General features: G+C 39.9%; 1 protein-coding gene across 4 annotated transcripts in view; it reads left to right on the top strand.

Moving 5' to 3' along the window:
• Positions 1 to 20,282, top strand: part of Ubap1 (ubiquitin associated protein 1) — a 65,376-nt gene that overhangs the window by 12,818 nt on the left and 32,276 nt on the right. For all 4 annotated transcript variants that reach the window (XM_046457369.2, XM_046457370.2, XM_058578094.1 and 1 more), the window contains one exon: positions 19,499 to 19,539. In XM_046457369.2, the coding sequence (XP_046313325.1) occupies positions 19,506 to 19,539 (34 nt within the window). In that variant the 5' untranslated portion in view covers positions 19,499 to 19,505. The remainder of the gene's footprint in view (positions 1 to 19,498; positions 19,540 to 20,282) is intronic.

Genomic DNA, 20,282 nt, shown 5'->3' with positions numbered 1-20,282 from the left:
ATGTGGTGCTGAGAATTGAACTCAGTGCCTCACACATGCAAGACGAGAACTCTACCACTGAGCCACCACCTCAGCCCCACTGTAGTTTTTAACAAACCTAGATGGGTCAATAATTTACCTTATCTTTGTATGTACGGTTTGTCACTTCTTAAATTTTAGTGAGATGCAATTCAGCTTTAATCAGTTTTTAATGAACTATATGAAATGGTCTTTTTGAGTCACTAGTTGGATTTCTTGGTTTTGGTTGTGTCATGTGTTGTTATCCATTGTCCACCCCTTCCTACCTCCCCAGTAGTGAGCATTGAACTCAGTCTGGAGCATACAAAGCAAGCACTCTGCCACTGAATTACATCACCAGCCTTTTTTAGAATTTTGTTTTGGGACAAGGTCTCACTAAAATTGCCTAGGCTATCCCTGAACTTTCAATCCTCCTGTCTCAGCTTCCCAAGTAGCTGGGATTACATGCATGTGCCATTGTGCCCAGCACTTCTCTTGGTCTCGAGTGTGTCTTATAATTAATAACTTAGGGTATTACAGCATCTTGACTTTTAAAAATAACCTTCATTTTCTGAGTTTTCTATAAGGCATAAGTCTCAGAAAGTTATTTTAGCTCATTAGTTTTCATGTAGTATGAAATAGGATCTGTACATTTGGTTAGTTGCATAATGTTACTAAACTTTAGATCCATCTGGAATTTATTTTGGTACGGAGTGTAAGGTGAGTATCCGATTATACTTTTTCCTAGGTACTTTTTCCTTGTCATCTTTCCTTTTTTGCTACTTGTTTTTTTTATTTTATTATTTATTTATTTTTTTTAGTTCTTGGCGGACACAACATCTTTGTATGTGGTGCTGAGGATCGAACCCGGGCCGCACGCATGCCAGGCGAGCACGCTACTGCTTGAGCCACATCCCCAGCCCGCAACTTGTTTTCTATATAGAGCAACCATCTATACATCTATCAACTGATCAGGACACACAAACATATTTTGTTCTATCACTTTAAGATTTTAAATAGCAGCTTTAATTTATGTCAGATTTTCATATTTTAATAATTTCTGAGCTCTTCAACTAAGCTCTAATTTTTACTGGTTTAGAAACCACTGATTTTTTTCTTTGTTCTTTTTTTTTCCTCTTAGTTTCCTTTCTTTTACTGTGGATAGAATTTAGGGGCACTGAACCACTGAGCCACATCCCTATTTTGTATTTTATTTAGAGAAAGGGTCTCACTGAGTTGCTTAGAGCTTCGCACTTTCTGAGGCTGCTTTAAATTTGTGATCCTCCTGCCTCAGTCAAAATTCTGAGTCTCTCTGATTATAGGGGTGTACCATCACACCTGCATTGTGTTTTTTAGTCCTTTTATAGGTACTTGTTTTGTTTAGTTTCTTTGCTCTATTTTACTATTTTTCACTGTCATTACAAAGTATGTTTGTGTGTCCTGATCAGTTGATAGATGTATAGATGGGTGCTCTATATAGAAAACAAGTAGCAAAAAAGGAAAGATGAGGGGCTGGGGATATGGCTCAAGTGGTAGCACGCTCGCCTGGCGTGTGTGTGGCCTGGGTTCGATCCTCAGCACCACATACAAACAAAGATGTTGTGTCTGCCGAAAACTACAAAATAAATATTTTAAAAAAAATTCTCTCTCTAATCTCTCTCTCTCTTAAAAAAAAAAAAAGGAAAGATGACAAGTTCAATTTATAATCCCACCAATATGTTTACATGGGTTGTTTCCATATCCTTATAAACATATTCCCCACTTTTCGAAAATGTCAGGATCTGATCTTGTTTCTGCAGGTTAATGACTCAAATTTTCTTTTGTAGTTTTCCATAAAACAGTGGTACTCAGAAAAGATCTAAATATGCAGTATTCTGCCTGAATTGAAAGAAGAAATTAATGCATAAAAAGACTTTCCTGAACCAAATGGGTTGGCGTACAGCTGCAAGTTTTAAAGAGTAAGGCAGGAGGATCATAAATGCAAGGTCACCCTGGGCAATTTAGCAAGAACCTTCCACAGGATACATTAAAAAGGGCTGTCGGGCATAGTGGTGCATGCCTTTAATTCTAGGAGTTTGGGAGGCTGAGACAAGAGGATCACAAGTTTGAGGCCAGCCTCAGCAGCTCAGTAAGACCCTGTCTCAAAACAAAAATAAAAAGGGCTGGGGATATAAGCAGGAGTAAAGTATCTCTGGGTTCAATCCCTAATACCAGAAAACAAACAAAAAATGCTGGGTGTGTAGCTCAGTGGTATAGTTCTTTCCTAGCACTGTGAGGGCCTGGGTTCAATCCCCAGTATTGGGGGGGAAAAAGAAAGAGAAAATGCTTATTGGGGTCATTGAGTATTCCTCAGTATCTCAGTATGAATCAGGACTTTATTTTAATGGCCTTCTACCTTTAGCCAAATATGCAGATGTGCATGGGGCATCCAGTAATAGGAGGCTTACTTTGGCAAAACAGAGTTTGTAGTCTAGACAGTGGTAGATTATGAAATTAGTATCTAATTCTCAGATCAGTATAAACTGAATGTAAGGTCTTACAAACTCAAGTTTTCACACAACCACAGTCTTTTAATTCACAGTTCTAATACACTGTCAATGTTCAAATAAAAATTTAAGTTTTTTTTTTTTTTTTTTTTGTATAGGTATACTAGTGTAGTAGTAGCAGTAGTACTTGGTGAATGGTTTATTCTCTTTTAATTTATATTCAGTTCAACTTATGCTGAGCTCTTATTGCATGTCAGGCAGTATGAAAACAGATGTTTTCCTAATAATGAGATTATTATTTTACATGTGGTAGGAGAAAATGTTTCCAGGTTCTGAGTTTCAGGGATTAGTAAAATTAAGGAAAAAAATGTAGGGAGTATAACCAATATGATTCTGCAACCTGTACACTCAGAAAAATGAGAAATTATACCCCATTTGATTCAAATGTATGATATATCAAGATCATTGTATTGTCATGTTCAACTAATAAAAAAAATATAGGGAGATTAACATGGTTGCCAGTTTTTTGCTTTGTCAATAAAGACATTTAAAGGGCTGGGGTGTGGTTCAGTGGTAGAGCATGTGCCTAGCTTGCATGAGGAGCTGGGTTTGATTCTCAGCACCACATTAAGTAAGTAAGTAAATAAAGATTAAAAAAAAAAGACATTTAAAAAATGTTACTCTGAGGTGGGTGTGATGGTACATGCCAGTAATCCCAGTGGACTCCAGTGGCTGAGGCAGGAGTATCGTATCACAAGTTCGAGGCTAGCCTTAGCAATTTAGCGAGGTCTTGAGCAGCTTAGTGAGACCTTGTCTTAAAATAAAAAAAATAAAAGGGACTGGGGATGTGACTCAGTGGTTGAGTAATGTTGAGTTCAATCCATAGAACCAAAAAAAAAAAAAAAAAAATTACTCTGTGTATAGTAAATGGTTGACCATATCACTTACCTCGAATACTCAGCATTTAATTCGGAAACATGAATGTTTTTCCTTCATTATAGAGATCTCAGAAGGAACAAAAAAGTTCTTTTGCAATGAATGTAATGTAGCCTAATATTTATTAATAGTGATTACACATGTAATTTTTGTCTTATGTGTGTTGGTTTGAGTTGTAGGGGTGTTAACTTTGTTTTCAGACTTGAAATGTGATGGTTCTCAAAGCATTTTTTCTATAAATTAGAGAATTTCTTTGGTTAATTTGTATCTTGAGAAATTCTAGATTGCAACTATTATTGTAGAAGTGTGCCTGATAGCTTACTGATATATTGAATCATCTGTATTGGGAAGTTGTTCATAGAGTGTAATTTCATATTGTTGTTATTTGATGATATGGGAATAGGAAGAAATAGAAAAATTAGAACATTAAAATGATTGCCCTTGGGCTTTCTTTTCTTATGGAAGGGCCTAGGCCTTGCCAAAGTGTTTGTTTTCATTTTCCTGACTCCTCCTTTAATTTTTATTCCCCTGCCCTCTTGATCTTTTCTTTTTTTCTTTTTTCTTTTTGATAATATAGATTGAACCTAGGAGTTCCTTACTGCTAAGCTGCATCCACAATTCTTTTTTTATTTTTTTAAATTTTGAGACAGGGTTTCACCAAGTTGCTTAGGGACATGCTAAATTGCTGAGGCTGGCTCAAACTTGTAATGTGTGCCTTTCCTTTTTCCATTCCTTAACCTAGCTCCAGTTCTTTCACTGTTTCTCTTCCTCTTTCCCTCTTCTCCTTGCATTTCTCTTCTTGTTGCCTATTCCCCAACTTTCTTATTTTTAGATGTCTGTTATAAAACTTCAAATTAAAACTTTAAATTATTATATTTTGTTCCTGTATTATTTGAACTGAAGTGAGACTGAGCTGCAAAAGATAGAATTATAGGGCTGTGGCTGGGGCTCAGCAGTAGAGCGCTTGCTGTGCACACGTGAGGCACTGGATTCAATCCTCAGCACCACATAAGAATAAGTAAACAAAATAAAGATATTGTGTCTATGTATAACTAAAAAAATATTAAAAAAAAGAGCTATAACTTAATTGCTATCAAGGTCTTAATTTTTTCAAGTCTTATTAGTATAAAAAGTCCCAGCGGCTCCTGAGGTTAAGGGAGGAGGATTATGAGTTCAAAGCCAGCCTCAGCAATATATCGAGGCATTAAGCAACTCGGTGAGAACTGGTCTCTAAATGAAATGCAAAATAGGGCTGGGAATGTGGCTCAGTAGTTGAGTGCCCCTGAGTTCAATTCCTAGGACCAAAAAAAAAAAAAAAAAAAAAAAAGTGGGCTGGGGTTATGGCTCAGAGGCAGAGCTACTTGCCTGGCACATGTGAGGCACTGGGTTCAATCTCCAGCATCACATAAAAATAAATAAACAAAATAAAGATATTGTGTCCAAAAATAAAAAGATACTTTAAAGAAAGAATATGTATTATGGTTAATTTTGGCTTTATGTTTTCCTTTTTTTAAAAAAAGGATTAGGGGTGTTAGCTTAGTGGTACAACACTTGTCTAGCATACATTAAGCCCTGGGTTAGATTTACTGTGCCACAAAAAATGGCTCTAAATTGAGTAAACTATACAAACTAAAGAATACTTAGGTGTAATAATAATATTGTGTAATTGGCAATTGAATCCAGGGCCTTACACATACTAGGGAAGCACACACAACCATCAAGTTATAATTCTAGACTTTAAAAAAAATTTTTTTGAAACAGAGGCTTGCAAAATTGCTCAGGTTGGCCTGGAGCTTGTGATTCTCTTAACTTGGCCTTCTGAGTAGCTGGGATTATGAATTGCCCAGGCTGGCGTCAAATTTGCAGTCTTCCTATCTCAACATCATGAGTAATTAGGATTATAGTTGTACACTGCCATGCGTGGCTGAGACTTTTTTTTTTTAAAAAACAGCTGTATTGATATAATTTATATACAGCTCATCATTTAAATGTGCCATTCAGTAATGTTTACTACATTCTCAGATTTTTAGAACCATCACCACAATCAATTTTAGAATATTTTTATCACCCTAAAAAGAAATTCAGTGCTTGGCTAACTATAGAGGACTGCATTTTGAAAACTGTTTTAGGCTTTCTCTTTTTTCTTTTTGTGGAACTGGGCATTGAATCTCTACCACTTAGCTATATCCCAACCCTTTTAAATTTTTTTGAAAATTTGAGACAGGGTCTCACTATGCTGTCTTAGAATTTCTAATCCTTTTACCTCAATCCCAAATTGCTGGGATTACAGGCATCTGCCACCAGGCCCAGCTAGGATTTATTTATGTCTGCTAAGTTCAGCAGGTATTTTAATACTTCTATATAGTATTAAAATAATGTTATTTCAAATCTGCATTTTTCAACTTTGTGTGTGTGTGTGTGTGTGTGTGTTTGTATCGGGATTGAACCCATGAGTGCTTAACCACTGAGCTACATCCCCAGCCCTTTTTATTTTTTATTTTGAGACAGGGTCTCACTGAGTTGCTTAGGGCCTCACCAGGTTGCTAAGGCTGGCCTGGAGTTTGCAGTCCTCTTATCTTAGCTTCCCAAGTTACTGGATTACAGGCATGTGCTACCACACCTCACGGTTTGTAAACTTTTGAGTCTTTTTTTTTTTTTTTCTTTTTCTGAGGTAATGGGGATTGAACTCAGGGTCTCACCCATGCTAGGCAAGCACTCTATCCTTAGCTACAGCCCTATCTCTCATCTGTCTTCATTTTACTTTCCTGATGTATTTGAGATTCTACACCTTGTGGTGGTGTATTTATCAGTGGTTCCGTGCTTTCTGTTACTAAGTAGTATTTCATCTTATCCATGCATTACTTCAGTTTATCTTTTCACTGGTTAGAAGGACATTTGGCTTATTTACAGTTTTTGGCAAGTACAAATAAATTTGTTGTTAGTATTTGTGTATAGGTTAATTTCACTTAAGTGACTTGAAGTTATAAGAATTTTGTCATTTTTTTAGGAAGTTTTATAGTTTAATTTTTTTTTGCATTTAGGTCAGTGATTTCTTTTGGGTTAATTTTAAAAAAGATTGATATAATTAATATACCATAAAATTCATCTACTAAGTCTATTTTAGTGTATTTGCAGAGGTGCAGTCATCCTATACTCACTTTGAAACATTTTCATCATCATCACCAAAAGAAACTTCCACATAAACCATACTCCCTCCATTCCCTAGTTGTTGGTGCAAGATATTTACTCAGGTTTACTTAGTTTTTGCATACAATTTGTTGAAAAGACTATCCCTTTCTTTTATTTTTTATTTTCTATTATTTATTTATTTTTTAAAATATTTATTTCTTTAGGTGTAGATGGACACAACACAATGCCTTTATTTTTATGTGGTGCTGAGGATCAAACCCGGGTCCCGCCTGTGCTAGGCAAGCGCTTCACTGCTGAGCCACAATCCCAGCCCCTATTTTTTATTTTTATGTGGTGCTGAGGATCGAACCCAGTGCCTTGCACGTGCTAGGCGAGCGCTCTGCCGCTGAGCCCCAGCCCCTATCCCTTCCTTTTTGAATTGCTATTTCATCTTTGTTGAAAATCAGTTGGCTGTGTCTATGTATATTTATATGGATCTATTTCTGACCTTTGTTCCATTGATTTATATGATAGCCTTATGCTATTGCTACATTGTTTTAATTACTGTAGCTTGGTAGTACTGAAATTAGTTGGTGAATTTTTCAACTTTATTCTTTAAAAAAAATTTTTTTTTGGTTGTTGATTGACCTTTATTTTATTTATTTATTTATTTTTCTATTTTTAATTTTTTATTGTGGGTTGTTCAAAACATTACAAATTTCTTGACATATCATATTCCACACTTTGATTCAAGTGGGTTATGAACTCCCACCTTCACCCCATACACAGATTGCAGAATCACATCAGTTACACATCCATTGATTTACATATTGCCATACTAGTGTCTGTTGTGCTCCGCTGCCTTTCCCATCCTCCACCCTCCCCCCTCCCCACCTCTCCCCTCCCCTCCCCTCCCCTCCCCTCCCCTCCCCTCCTCTCCTCTCTCTCTACCCCCTCCACTGTATAACCCTGAGGGTCTCCTTCCATTACCATGCAATTTCCCTTCTCTCTCCCTTTCCCTCCCACCTCTCATCCCTGTTAAATGTTAATCTTCTTCTCCTGCTCTTCGTCCCTACTCTGATCTTAGTTACTCTCCTTATATCAAAGAATACATTTGGCATTTGTTTTTTAGGGATTGGCTAGCTTCACTTAGCATAATCTGCTCTAATGCCATCCATTTCCCTGTAAATTCTATGATTTTGTCATTTTTTAATGCAGAGTAATACTCCATTGTGTATAAATGCCACATTTTTTTTATCCATTCGTCTATTGAAGGGCATCTAGGTTGGTTCCACAGTCTTGCTATTGTGAACTGTGCTGCTATGAACATCGATGTAGCAGTGTCCCTGTAGCATGCTCTTTTTAGGTCTTTAGGGAATAGACCAAGAAGGGGAATAGCTGGGTCAAATGGTGGCTCCATTCCCAGCTTTCCAAGAAATCTCCATACTGCTTTCCAAATTGGCTGCACCAATCTGCAGTCCCACCAGCAATGAACAAGTGTACCCTTTTCCCCACATCCTCGCCAGCACTTGTTGTTGTTTGACTTCATAATGGCTGCCAATCTTACTGGAGTGAGATGGTATCTTAGGGTGGTTTTGATTTGCATTTCTCTGACAGCTAGAGATGGTGAGCATTTTTTCATGTACTTGTTGATTGACTGTATGTCCTCCTCTGAGAAGTGTCTGTTCAGGTCCTTGGCCCATTTGTTGATTGGGTTGTTTGTTCTCTTATTGTCTAATTTTTTGAGTTCTTTGTATACTCTGGATATTAGGGCTCTATCTGAAGTGTGAGGAGTAAAGATTTGTTCCCAGGGTGTAGGCTCCCTATTTACCTCTCTTATTGTTTCTTTTGCTGAGAAAAAACTTTTTAGTTTGAGTAAGTCCCATTTGTTGATTCTAGTTATTAACTTTTGTGCTATGGGTGTCCTATTGAGGAATTTGGAGCCCGACCCCACCGAATGTAGGTCGTAGCCAACTTTTTCTTCTATCAGACGGCGCGTCTCTGATTTGATATCAAGCTCCTTGATCCATTTTGAATTCACTTTTGTGCATGGCGAGAGAAAGGGATTCAGTTTCATTTTGTTGCATATGGATTTCCAGTTTTCCCAGCACCATTTGTTGAAGATGCTATCCTTCCTCCATTGCATGCTTTTAGCCCCTTTATCAAATATAAGATAGTTGTAGTTTTGTGGATTGGTTTCTGTGTCCTCTATTCTGTACCATTGGTCCACCCGCCTGTTTTGGTACCAGTACCATGCTGTTTTTGTTACTATTGCTCTGTAGTATATTTTGAAGTCTGGTATCGCTATACCGCCTGATTCACACTTCCTGCTTAGCATTGTTTTTGCTATTCTGGGTCTTTTATTTTTCCATATGAATTTCATGATTGCTTTCTCTATTTCTACAAGAAATGCCATTGGGATTTTGATTGGCATTGCATTAAACCTATAGAGAACTTTTGGTAATATCGCCATTTTGATGATGTTAGTTCTGCCTATCCATGAACAGGGTATATTTTTCCATCTTCTAAGATCTTCTTCTATTTCTCTCTTTAGGGTTCTGTAGTTTTCATTGTATAAGTCTTTCACCTCTTTTGTTAGGTTGATTCCCAAGTATTTTATTTTTTTTGAAGATATTTTGAATGGAGTGGTTGTCCTCACTTCCATTTCAGAGGATTTGTTGCTGATATACAGGAATGCCTTTGATTTATGCGTGTTGATTTTATATCCTGCCACTTTGCTGAATTCATTTATTAGCTCTAATAGTTTCTTTGTAGAGCCTTTTGGGTCTGCTAGGTATAGAATCATATCATCTGCAAATAGTGATAATTTAAGTTCTTCTTTTCCTATTTTTATGCCTTTAATTTCTTTCGTCTGTCTAATTGCTCTGGCCAGTGTTTCGAGAACTATGTTGAATAGAAGTGGAGAGAGAGGGCATCCCTGTCTTGTTCCAGATTTTAGAGGGAATACCTTCAGTTTTTCTCCATTCAGAATGATGCTATCCTGAGGCTTAGCATAGATTGCTTTTACAATATTGAGGTATGTTCCTGTTATCCCTAGTTTTTCTAGAGTTTTGAACATAAAGGGATGCTGTCCTTTGTCGAATGCTTTTTCCGCATCTATCGAGATGATCATATGGTTCTTATTTTTAAGTCTGTTGATGTGGTGAATAACATTTATTGATTTCCGTATATTGAACCAGCCTTGCATCCCAGGGATGAATCCTACTTGATCATGGTGTACAATTTTTTTGATATGTTTTTGTATCCGATTCGCCAGAATTTTATTGAGGATTTTTGCATCTAGGTTCATTAGAGATATTGGTCTGTAGTTTTCTTTCTTTGAAGTGTCTTTGTCTGGTTTAGGTATCAGGGTGATGTTGGCCTCATAGAATGAATTTGGAAGTTCTCCCTCCTTTTCTATTTCCTGAAGTAGCTTGAAAAGTATTGGTATTAGTTCTTCTTTAAAGGTTTTGTAAAATTCTGCTGTATACCCATCCGGTCCTGGGCTTTTCTTAGTTGGTAGTCTTTTTATGGTTTCTTCTATTTCCTCAATTGATATTGGTCTGTTTAGGTTTTCTATATCCTCCTGACTCAATCTGGGCAGATCATATGACTTAAGAAATTTATCTATGCCTTCACTATCTTCTAATTTATTGGAGTATAAGGATTCAAAATAGTTTTTGATTATCTTCTGTATTTCTGAAGTGTCTGTTGTGATATTGCCTTTTTCATCCCGTATGCTAGTAATTTGAGTTCTCTCTCTTCTTCTCTTCGCTAGCATGGCTAAGGGTCTGTCGATTTTGTTTATTTTTTCAAAGAACCAACTTTTAGTTTTGTCGATTTTTTCAATTGTTTCTTTTGTTTCGATTTCATTAATTTCAGCTCTGATTTTAATTATTTCTTGCCTTCTACTTCTTTTGCTGTTGTTTTGCTCTTCTTTTTCAAGGATTTTGAGATGAAGTATGAGATCATTTATTTGTTGGTTTTTTCTTTTTTTAAGGAATGAACTCCAAGCAATGAATTTTCCTCTTAGAACTGCTTTCAGTGTGTCCCATAGATTCCGATATGTTGTGTCTGTGTTTTCATTTATCTCTAAGAATTTTTTAATTTCCTCCTTGATGTCTTCTATAACCCATTGATCATTCAGTAACCTATTGTTCATTCTCCAAGTGATGTATGCTTTTTCCTTCCTTCTTTTATCGTTGATTTTCAGTTTCATTCCATTATGATCAGATAAGATGCATGGTATTATCTCTACTCCTTTATATTGTCTAAGAGTTGCCCTGTGACATAATATATGATCTATTTTTGAGAAGGATCCATGTGCTGCTGAGAAAAAAGTGTAACTGCTTGATGTTGGGTGGTATACTCTATATATGTCAATTAGGTCTAGGTTATTAATAGTGTTATTGAGTTCTATAGTTTCCTTATTCAACTTTTGTTTGGAAGATCTGTCCAGTGGCGAGAGAGGTGTGTTGAAGTCTCCCATGATAATGGTATGGTGGTCTATTAGACTCTTGAACTTGAGAAGCGTTTGTTTGACGAACATAGCTGCACCATTGTTTGGGGCATAAATATTTATGATTGTTATGTCTTGTTGGTGTATGGTTCCCTTAAGCAGTATGTAGTGTCCCTCTTTATCCCTTTTGATTCACTTTGGCTTGAAATCTATTTTATTTGATATGAGTATGGACACTCCTGCTTGTTTCCGAAGTCCATATGAGTGATATGATTTATCCCAACCTTTCACCTTCAGCCTATGTATGCCTTTTCCTATCAAATGCGTCTCCTGTAGGCAGCATATTGTTGGGTCTTGTTTTGTGATCCATTCTACTAGCCTGTGTCTCTTAATTGGTGAGTTTAAGCCATTAACATTTAGGGTTATTATTGAGATATGGGTTGTTCTTCCAGCCATATTTGTTTATTTCTGTTACTAAACATGGTTTGTTTTCCTCTTTGATTATTTTCCCCCCCTTTACTGTCCTACCTCCCACTGTTGGTTTTCATTGTTATTTTCCATTTCCTCTTCCTGTAATGCTTTGGCGAGGATGTTTTGAAGAGATGGTTTTCTAGCTGCGAATTCTTTAAACTTTTGTTTATCGTGGAAGGTTTTAATTTCATCTTCCATCTTGAAGCTTAATTTCGCTGGATACACAATTCTTGGTTGGAACCCATTTTCTTTCAGTGTTTGAAATATGTTATTCCAGGATCTTCTAGCTTTCAGAGTCTGTGTTGAAAGATCAGCTGTTATCCTGATTGGCTTACCCCTAAATGTAATCTGCTTCCTTTCTCTTGTAGCTTTTAAAATTCTCTCCTTATTCTGTATGTTGGGCATCTTCATTATAATGTGTCTAGGTGTGGATCTCTTATGATTTTGCACATTCGGCGTCCTGTAGGCTTCTAGGATTTGGGATTCTGTCTCATTCTTCAAGTCTGGGAAGTTTTCTCGTATTATTTTATTGAATAGACTGCTCATTCCTTTGGTTTGGAGCTCTGTACCTTCCTGTATCCCAATGACTCTTAAGTTTGGTCTCTTAATGTTATCCCATATTTCTTGGATGTTCTGTTCATGGTTTCTTAACAGTCTTGCTGAGCTGTCTATGTTCTTTTCAAGTTGAAATACTTTGTCTTCATTGTCTGATGTTCTATCTTCTAAGTGTTCTACTCTGCTGGTAGTATTCTCCATTGAGTTTTTAAGTTGGTTTATTGCTTCCTGCATTTCTAGGATTTCTGTTTGTTTGTTTTTTATAACCTCTATCTCCCTGTATAGTTGATCCTTTGCTTCCTGGATTTGTTTGCATAATTCATTGTCGAAGTGATCTTTCATTGTCTGATTTTGCTGTTTAATGTCTTCCTTGATACTCCAGATCATCTGAAGCATGTATATCCTGAATTCTTTATCTGACATTCCATCTGCTGCAGCTGTTACCTCTTCTAAAGTTGCGTTGACCTGCATTGCTTGTGGTCCTTTCTTTCCTTGTCTTTTCATACTGCTTGCGTATCTTTCCTGCACGTGCGGGCGGCTGCTCTGCTCTCTCCTTATTCCAATTGGGGTGTCGTGGCTACCACGCCGGCAGGTCACTGGGCCTGTTCTGGGCGCTGGCGGCGGCTCTGTTCTGCCGCTACTCCAATTGGGGTGACCAGTGTACCACGCCGGCAGGCCACCGGGCCTGATCCGCCGGTCGGTTGCAGGTTTGCCTACCCTGCAGGCACGGGCGGCGGCTCTACTCTGCCCCTACTCCAAATGGGGTGACGTGTCTGTCGTACCGGCAGGCCACTGGGCCTGTCCCGCTGGTCGGTCGCAGATCTGCCCACCTATCGGGCACAGGTGGAGGCTCTGCTCTGCCCCTACTCCAATTGGGGTGTCGTGACTACCCCGCCTGCAGGACGCTGGGCCTGTTCCTGGCACAGGCGGCGACTCTGCTCTGCCCCTACTCCAATTAGGGTGGTGTGTGTACCACGCCGGCAGGCTCCTGGGCCTAATCCGCCGGTCTGTTGCAGGTCTGCCTACCTTGGAGGTGCAGGCAGCGCATCTGCCCTGCCCCTCCTACCACGCCTGCGGACCCCTGGGCCTGATCTGCAGATTGGTCACAGGTCTGCTCACCCTGTGGGCACGGGTGGCGGTTCCGCTCCGCCCCCACTCCAATTGGGGTCACGTGACCACCACACCGGCAGGGCCTGATCCGGGTGTGGGAGAAGGATCTGCTCTGCCCCTACTCAAGTTGGGGTGACGTGTGTACCACACTGGCAGGCCACTGGGCCTGACCCGCCAGGCTGTCACAGGTCTGTTTACCTTGCAAGTGCGAACGGCGGCTCTGCCCTGCCCCTCCTACCACGCCCATGTACCACTGGGTCGCGGGTCTGCCCACCTTGCGGGTGCGGGTAGCGGCTCCGCTCCGCCCCCTCTCCAATTGGGGTCACACGGTCACCACGCTGGCGAGCCGCTGGGCCTGCTCTGGGCGCTGGCGGCTGCCCGTCTCCTCCCCTCTGGCTCGACGACAAATTGAGGAGACTCGGGTGTCTGTGCCTCACCCCCCCTACCAGGAGACCAACTGTTTATGTTGCCGCTGGTATTGATGAAGTTCTCTCCTCCGCCGCTTTCTGATGACATCAGATCTCTGCCATGTTGGTATCCTATACGAATGGCAGCCTTTCGTTCCCCTTGCCGGGCAACCAAAGCAACGGGTGAGTCCTGACCGGCCCTCAGCAGGACCCGGACCGAGAAGCAGTTTCCGCGGGCTCCTAGCCCTGGGCCAGGGAAGTTCCGGGAGCCGGAACTCGGCCGCTCCGTGCTCGGTGTAAGCTCCTATAAGTGTAGGTTCCAAGAAGCAGTCCCCGAGGGCTCAGTTCCGGGAGCCGGAATTCGGCCGCTTAGTGGTTGGTGTATGCTCTGATAGGAGCAGGGTCCAAGAAGCAGCCTCCGCAGGCTCCGCAGCCCTGGGCCAGGGCGGTTCCGGGATGGTTCCGGGAGCCGGAACTCGGCCGCCCCGCGCTCGGTGTTCGCTCCGATAAGATCAGGTTCTAAGAAGCACCCAGGCACTGAACCCTAGCAATCTGTCTGCAAGCCGCAGGCGAATTGCAGCCTGAAATTACCTGTTCTATGGCTGAATGAGCTGCGGTCAGTCGAAAACAGGTATGGTGACGTCAGCTTTCCAACATGGTGGCTGCTGGCCTCCTCTGTGGTCTGACCGGTGTCCCAAGTTTCCTTTTAAAAAAAGAGCTGGATGTCCAGTCCTGCAGGACACATCAACGGCAGGACATATCAACATGGGCAGTGAACCTCTAGTGACTTTGGTGACATGTACTCTCCTGGTTCTCCTCTTAGATATCCAATGGCCAAAGTTGTCAGAACTTTCCTGAGTTCAGTTTCCTTTTACTCAAAGTGGACCATGTTGGAGCAACCCATCTCCTAACTCTCCTGCAGTTGGCTCTTAACAAGTTTGCCAGTACTGTGAATCCGCAGCATGGAAGTGGGGTTCCTTGGAGAGCCAGACCTGCCCAAAAAAACTGGAGCAGGGACTGCTCTCAGGTCCCATTGGGGTACCAAATTTGTTGCTGAGAGCTCAGTCCTTGTCCCTAATCGACCTTTATTTATTTACTTATATATGGTGCTGAGAATCGAACCCAGTGCCTCACACATGCTAGGTAAGCGTTCTACCAACTGAGCCGTAACACCAGCCCCCAACTTTTTTCTTTTCTTTTTTTTTTTTTTTTGAGAGAGAGAGAATTTTAATATTTATTTTTTAGTTTTCGGCGGACACAACATCTTTGTTTGTATGTGGTGCTGAGGAGTGAACCTGGGCCGCATGCATGTCAGGCAAGCGCACTACCGCTTGAGTCACATCCCCAGCCCCAACTTTATTCTTATCTTAAAACTTTTCATTATTTTCTTTGCCTCTCTGTAAATTTTTTATTATTTTGTTTTCTTTCTTAATGTAAATTTTAGTCATCTTGTCAATTTCTGGAAAAGAAATCTGCCGCAGTCTGGCTGGTCACAATCAGGAGCCACTTGTCAAAAGAAACTAACTTTATTTTTAGAACCACACACGCCAAACAAAACAGCCTCTCAGGAAAAACCCTCAGAGCCTCAACTGCCACCACCAGCTTTCCACAAGCCTCTCTCTCCCACACAAGCTGGTGAAATTACTGATATACCCTTTGGAGTACTGGCTATAATTTTTATTTCACCTTCATAATTGGGATCAATTACCCCAGGACTTATCATAAGTCCTTTTAGAGTAGAAGAGCTGCGTCCCAATAATAAGCCTACTGTTCCTTTGGGAAGAGGTCCTTTCACCCCTGTGGGAATGATTTGAACTCCCATCTCTGGAGTTAGTACTGCTCTGGCGGAGGCGCAGATGTCCAACCCTGCGCTCCCTCTGGTTTGTCTGATGAGGGATCTAATGGACAATGTGTCCTGGGCACTACCCTGATGGGGTTGCTGGGTTCCTCCAGTGCTCCGTATATTTGTGGTTTTGGGCCCCGGAGCATTGGGCCCCCCTGTCCATTTTTTGGCAATGGAGCCCGATGCCTTTCTCCACGATATCGTGGATAAACACCTGGTCCTTGTTCGTTTTTTGATAATGGAGTACCCTCTATGGTGGTTTGAGAACGGCATTCATTAGCCCAATGTCTCCCTCTATGGCATCGTGGGCAAATACCTGGTATTCTACTCCTTTGATACCTAGTTTTGTTAAACCCTCCTCCAATGGGGCAATTGCTTTTAAAATGTCCTGTTTGTTCACAATTGTAGCATGTTCTTGGCCTGGCATCTAAAGCCTGTTTTACTGCAGCTGCCACGACTTGCTCTTGTTCATTAATGTCTCTACATAATTTAATATATGTGTTTAAATCTTCATGTTTCCATGGTCTAATGATATCTCTGCACCAACGATTTGCTTGCTCATAAGCCAGGTGTTTTAGTAATGGCATTGCTTGTTCTGTATTCCCAAAAACTCTGGTAGCTGTTTGAATAAGCCTATCTACAAATTCAGCATAAGGTTCATTAGCTCCTTGTATTACCTTAGATAATTGACCTTGTAAACCTCCATGTCCTTGTAAAGTCTTCCATGCCTTAATTGCATCTGCAGCAATTTGTGCGTATACGCCAGGATCATATGCAATTTGTTGCTGCTGATCCTCATAAGGTCCCTTTCCTAACAACATATCTAGATTTCTCTGAGGATAACCAGCTGCTGCATTTCGCCTAGCCGTCTCCTTGCAAAATTCCTCATTGGCAACCTTCCATAACAGGTATTGTCCTCCATTTAGCACAGCTTTACACATATTAGCCCAATCTGCTGGCGTCATGTTCAAGTTGTTAATGGATTCGACCATGCTTACAGTGAAGGGTGCTTGAGGACCATAGGTTGTTACAGCCTCTTTTAGCTGCTTCACTGTTTTGAAATTTAAAACTTGGTAAAATCGCTGCCCTCCTGCCTCAAATACAGGGCATGTTAATATTTGAGATCTTGTCTCAGGATCCCAACTATCAACTGCGGGGGTTGGGGGCCTCCCAGCATATGGAGGTGGCGCTGTTGGTTGGACACTTACACCCTCTGGTGATAGAAAGGTGTTAGTAGCAGTCTCCTGTTGTAACTTTCCCCCTGATGGCTTTTTCTGTTTTACACTTTCTTTCTCTGTCTGACTAGCTTGAGAGGCCTTCTCTTTTACTTGAATCTTTTCCTCTGTCTGACTAACTTGAGAGACCTTCTCTTTTACTTGAATCATTATGTCTTCTCCTTCCTCTACCATTGTCTGAACTGAAGGCTTTGGACTAAGCAAACAAGATATGAACGTCCACAATGGCAATGTGCCAACTGGCAGAGTCCCTGGGCTTTTCTTTTCTATTCTTTTTAAATCTTCACCATGATGGTTCCATTGTGATATATTCAACAACTCCTCCTTAAAAAGCCATGGGCTACATTTTTGTATTGTATCAACGTATGCCCTGACTGCTCTTGATTTTACTGGGATGCCTCCTTCCTCTAACAATTTACTTAACACTCTTTCAGTTTGTTTTTTACTAATTTCTGATCCCATATTTCTACTATAATACAACCCAACAAGATGACGCCAAACAAAACCGAGACAGAATGAAATAAAAAGGGAACAACAAAATGTCATTATAGCCTTTCTATCCTCCTGACATGTGCATCCGTCCTTTCTCCCTATCTGTTCCTCAGACGTAAATAGTTTTTCCTCAGATGTGAGCGGTTTTTCTTCCGTCTCACTCATCTCCAGGGACAGGCAACTTAAAACAAAAGTGAAGCAAAATAAAAGAGGAATCTTAAAATGGCTACCCATCCTCTCGCCCTGCCCTCAGGGGCGAGCAGTTTCACTTACCCTCAGTCGTTCCCCGTACGGGCCACCAAATGCTGCAGTCTGGCTGGGCACAATCAGGAGCCACTTGTCAAAAGAAACTAACTTTATTTTTAGAACCACACACGCCAAACAAAACAGCCTCTCAGGAAAAACCCTCAGAGCCTCAACTGCCACCACCGGCTTTCCACAAGCCTCTCTCTCCCGGTGGTGGCAGTTGAGGCTCTGAGGGTTTTTCCTGAGAGGCTGTTTTGTTTGGCGTGTGTGGTTCTAAAAATAAAGTTAGTTTCTTTTGACAAGTGGCTCCTGATTGTGCCCAGCCAGACTGCGGCAGAAATCCTGTGTGGATTTTAATTTTTTTATTTTTGTGTATATGTGTGTTTTGTTGTTGCTGTTGCTGGGGATTCAATTCTGGTCCTGGAGAATACTAAGCATACATTCTACCACTGAGCTACACTACCACACTCTTTAATTCTATTTTGAATGACTTTTCACAAGATGGTGCAATGTGCTTTTTGTTTTTTTACTTATAGTAGAAAATAACTTTTTCCATATGATATCTTATAATGTACTGTGATGCAGGCTAATAGACACCATAACCATAAATTCATGTAATTGTTTAATATTTTTCTTGCTTATGTTTTAGATAAATTAAATATATAAACATGGGCTGAGTGTTATAGTATGTGCCTGTAATTGCGTCCACTCAGGAGGCTGAGACAAGAGGATCATAAGTTCTAGGCCAGCCTCAACAATTTAATGAGAGCCTGTCTTAAAATAAAAAAAGAACTTGGGATGTAGCTCAGTGGTAAAGTGCCCCTGGATTCATTCCCAGTACCCTTCTCCCCAAATAAATGAAAGAAAGAAAGAAAAGAAAAAGATAGAAACATCATATAAAGGCAGATAAACATTTAGGTTGAAGAGCTCATACTAGTTTGTATGTGCAGGAAAGGACTTTGTGTCTTTTTTAGTTTGTTTTGGGTACTGGGGATTGAATCTAGGGGTGCTTTACTACTTTTCTACATCCTTAGCCCTTTTTTAAACTTTGAGACAGGTTCTCTTTGTTTTTTAGGGTCTTGCTAAGTTGCTGAAGTAAGCCTGGAATTTGGAATTCTCCTGCCTCAGCCTCTTGAGTTTCTGGGATAATAGTTGTGTGTCACTGTGCCCAGCTGTGCTTTTTCTTTTTCGTACTGGGGATTGAACTCAGGGGCACTTGTCCACTGAGCCACATCCCCAGCCCTATTTTGAATTTTATTTAGAGACAGGGTCTCATTGAATTGCTTAACACCTTGCTAAATTGCTGAGGCTGGCTTTGAACTTGCCATCCTCCTATCTCAGCCTCCCGAGCCACTGGGATTACAGGTATGCACCCCCACACCTGTTTTGTACTTATTTTTGAAGAGACTGAAAGTACAAAAATAATATTGAACTAAATGTTTGATCTTATGGGGATTTCCCCTTCATTTTTTATTTTTGAATTTTATACAAAGTTGAAATGGTTCATAAGATTATTCCCCATTTTAAAAATTTGTCTAAATTATAACTAATAATTAGTATTTGCTTAGCTGAATACAGTGAGATCTTTTTCTTAGTATTTACATATTAGTCATTTTTAGCAGGAAGATATGTACCCAGTAATTTTTTCATTTGGTAGTGAGCATATAAATGGTGTACTTTTCTCTGATTTTTTTTTTTTAGATGTAGATTTAAGAAATATTTAAGTTTTCTTTGAAAAACTCATTTATTTTTCTCCATTGTGTCTTTATGAGACTTTAGAGCCATTGTCTTTTTTTTTTGTACCAGGTATTGAACCCAGGGGTGCTTAGCCACTGAAATATACATATTTCCAGCCCTTTTTATGAGACAGGATCCCTCTAAGTTGCTTTGGGCCTTGCTAAGTTGCTGAGGCTGGCCTTGAACTTGTGATCCTCCTGCCCCAGCCTCTTGAGTTGCTGGCATTACAGGCATGTGCCATCACGTTGGCCCTATTATGGGACTTTGGGAATGAGATGTGAGGACCATGTCAGTCCTGAAATTGGTCTTTTGGTTTCTTTTTTGTTGTCTTTATTTTTGTATTTGTTTATAGTCCCCTAAAGCATGTGCCTAAGAAATATTTCCTTGTTTTTCAGGTTCTAAATGGCTTCTAAGAAGTTGGGTGCAGATTTTCATGGTAAGTGGACTATTAAATATAGTTTTGGTTATGATTTGATCAGAGAATTTGAAATCACTTAGCATAATTTTCAGTGCCAGCCCTCTTTTTGCCCCTTTAAATGAACAGGTTGAGGAAAATAAAGTTGTATAGCATGTAAATATACATACCAGGGTCTTCAGATACCTTTAAAGTATTTCTTCAATTGGATATTTAGATTCTCTGTGGTTATTGTAGTTGAAACTAATAGAAATGAATAATGGGCTTATTTTTGTTGTTCTTCAGTGTTTTGAGGGAGTTGTCATTCCGATTTCTGTCCCTTGGTCATAGCTCTTCTCATCATCTCCATCTGTGTGTATGAAAAATTTTAACCCTTTATTTAATGTTTGTTTTGGTTTCATTCTCCCATTGTCCACCCCTCTGCCAAAAGGAAATAATTAAGTTACTAGGAATCACTATTATTAGAGTGATATCAATGGTAGTAATTATAGTTTTGTACTTGAAACTAACAGTTTCTGTATCATCTTTTCCTAAGATATATCCTTCCAAATGTAATTCAATATTAATACTTTATTAACTGCATTTGGGATAAATTGAGGTGTCTTAAGAAGTTTAAGTTAGACCATCTTTTCATACAGTAAAAAAATTATACATCAGAAAGATCCAGACAACACAAATTGTTTTAAAGCTGATCTTCCACTCTAAAAATGGTATCATAATATTATAGGAATGATTTACGAGACTATCTAGCAACCTGTATTGGT

The sequence above is a fragment of the Marmota monax genome, unplaced genomic scaffold (genome assembly GCF_021218885.2).
Source record: "Marmota monax isolate L192 unplaced genomic scaffold, Marmota_monax_Labrador192_F-V1.1 WCK01_AAM20220418_F8-fsc00069, whole genome shotgun sequence".
In the NCBI taxonomy this organism is placed as follows: Eukaryota; Metazoa; Chordata; class Mammalia; order Rodentia; family Sciuridae; genus Marmota; species Marmota monax.
This window is presented reverse-complemented; position numbering and strand designations above follow the sequence as displayed.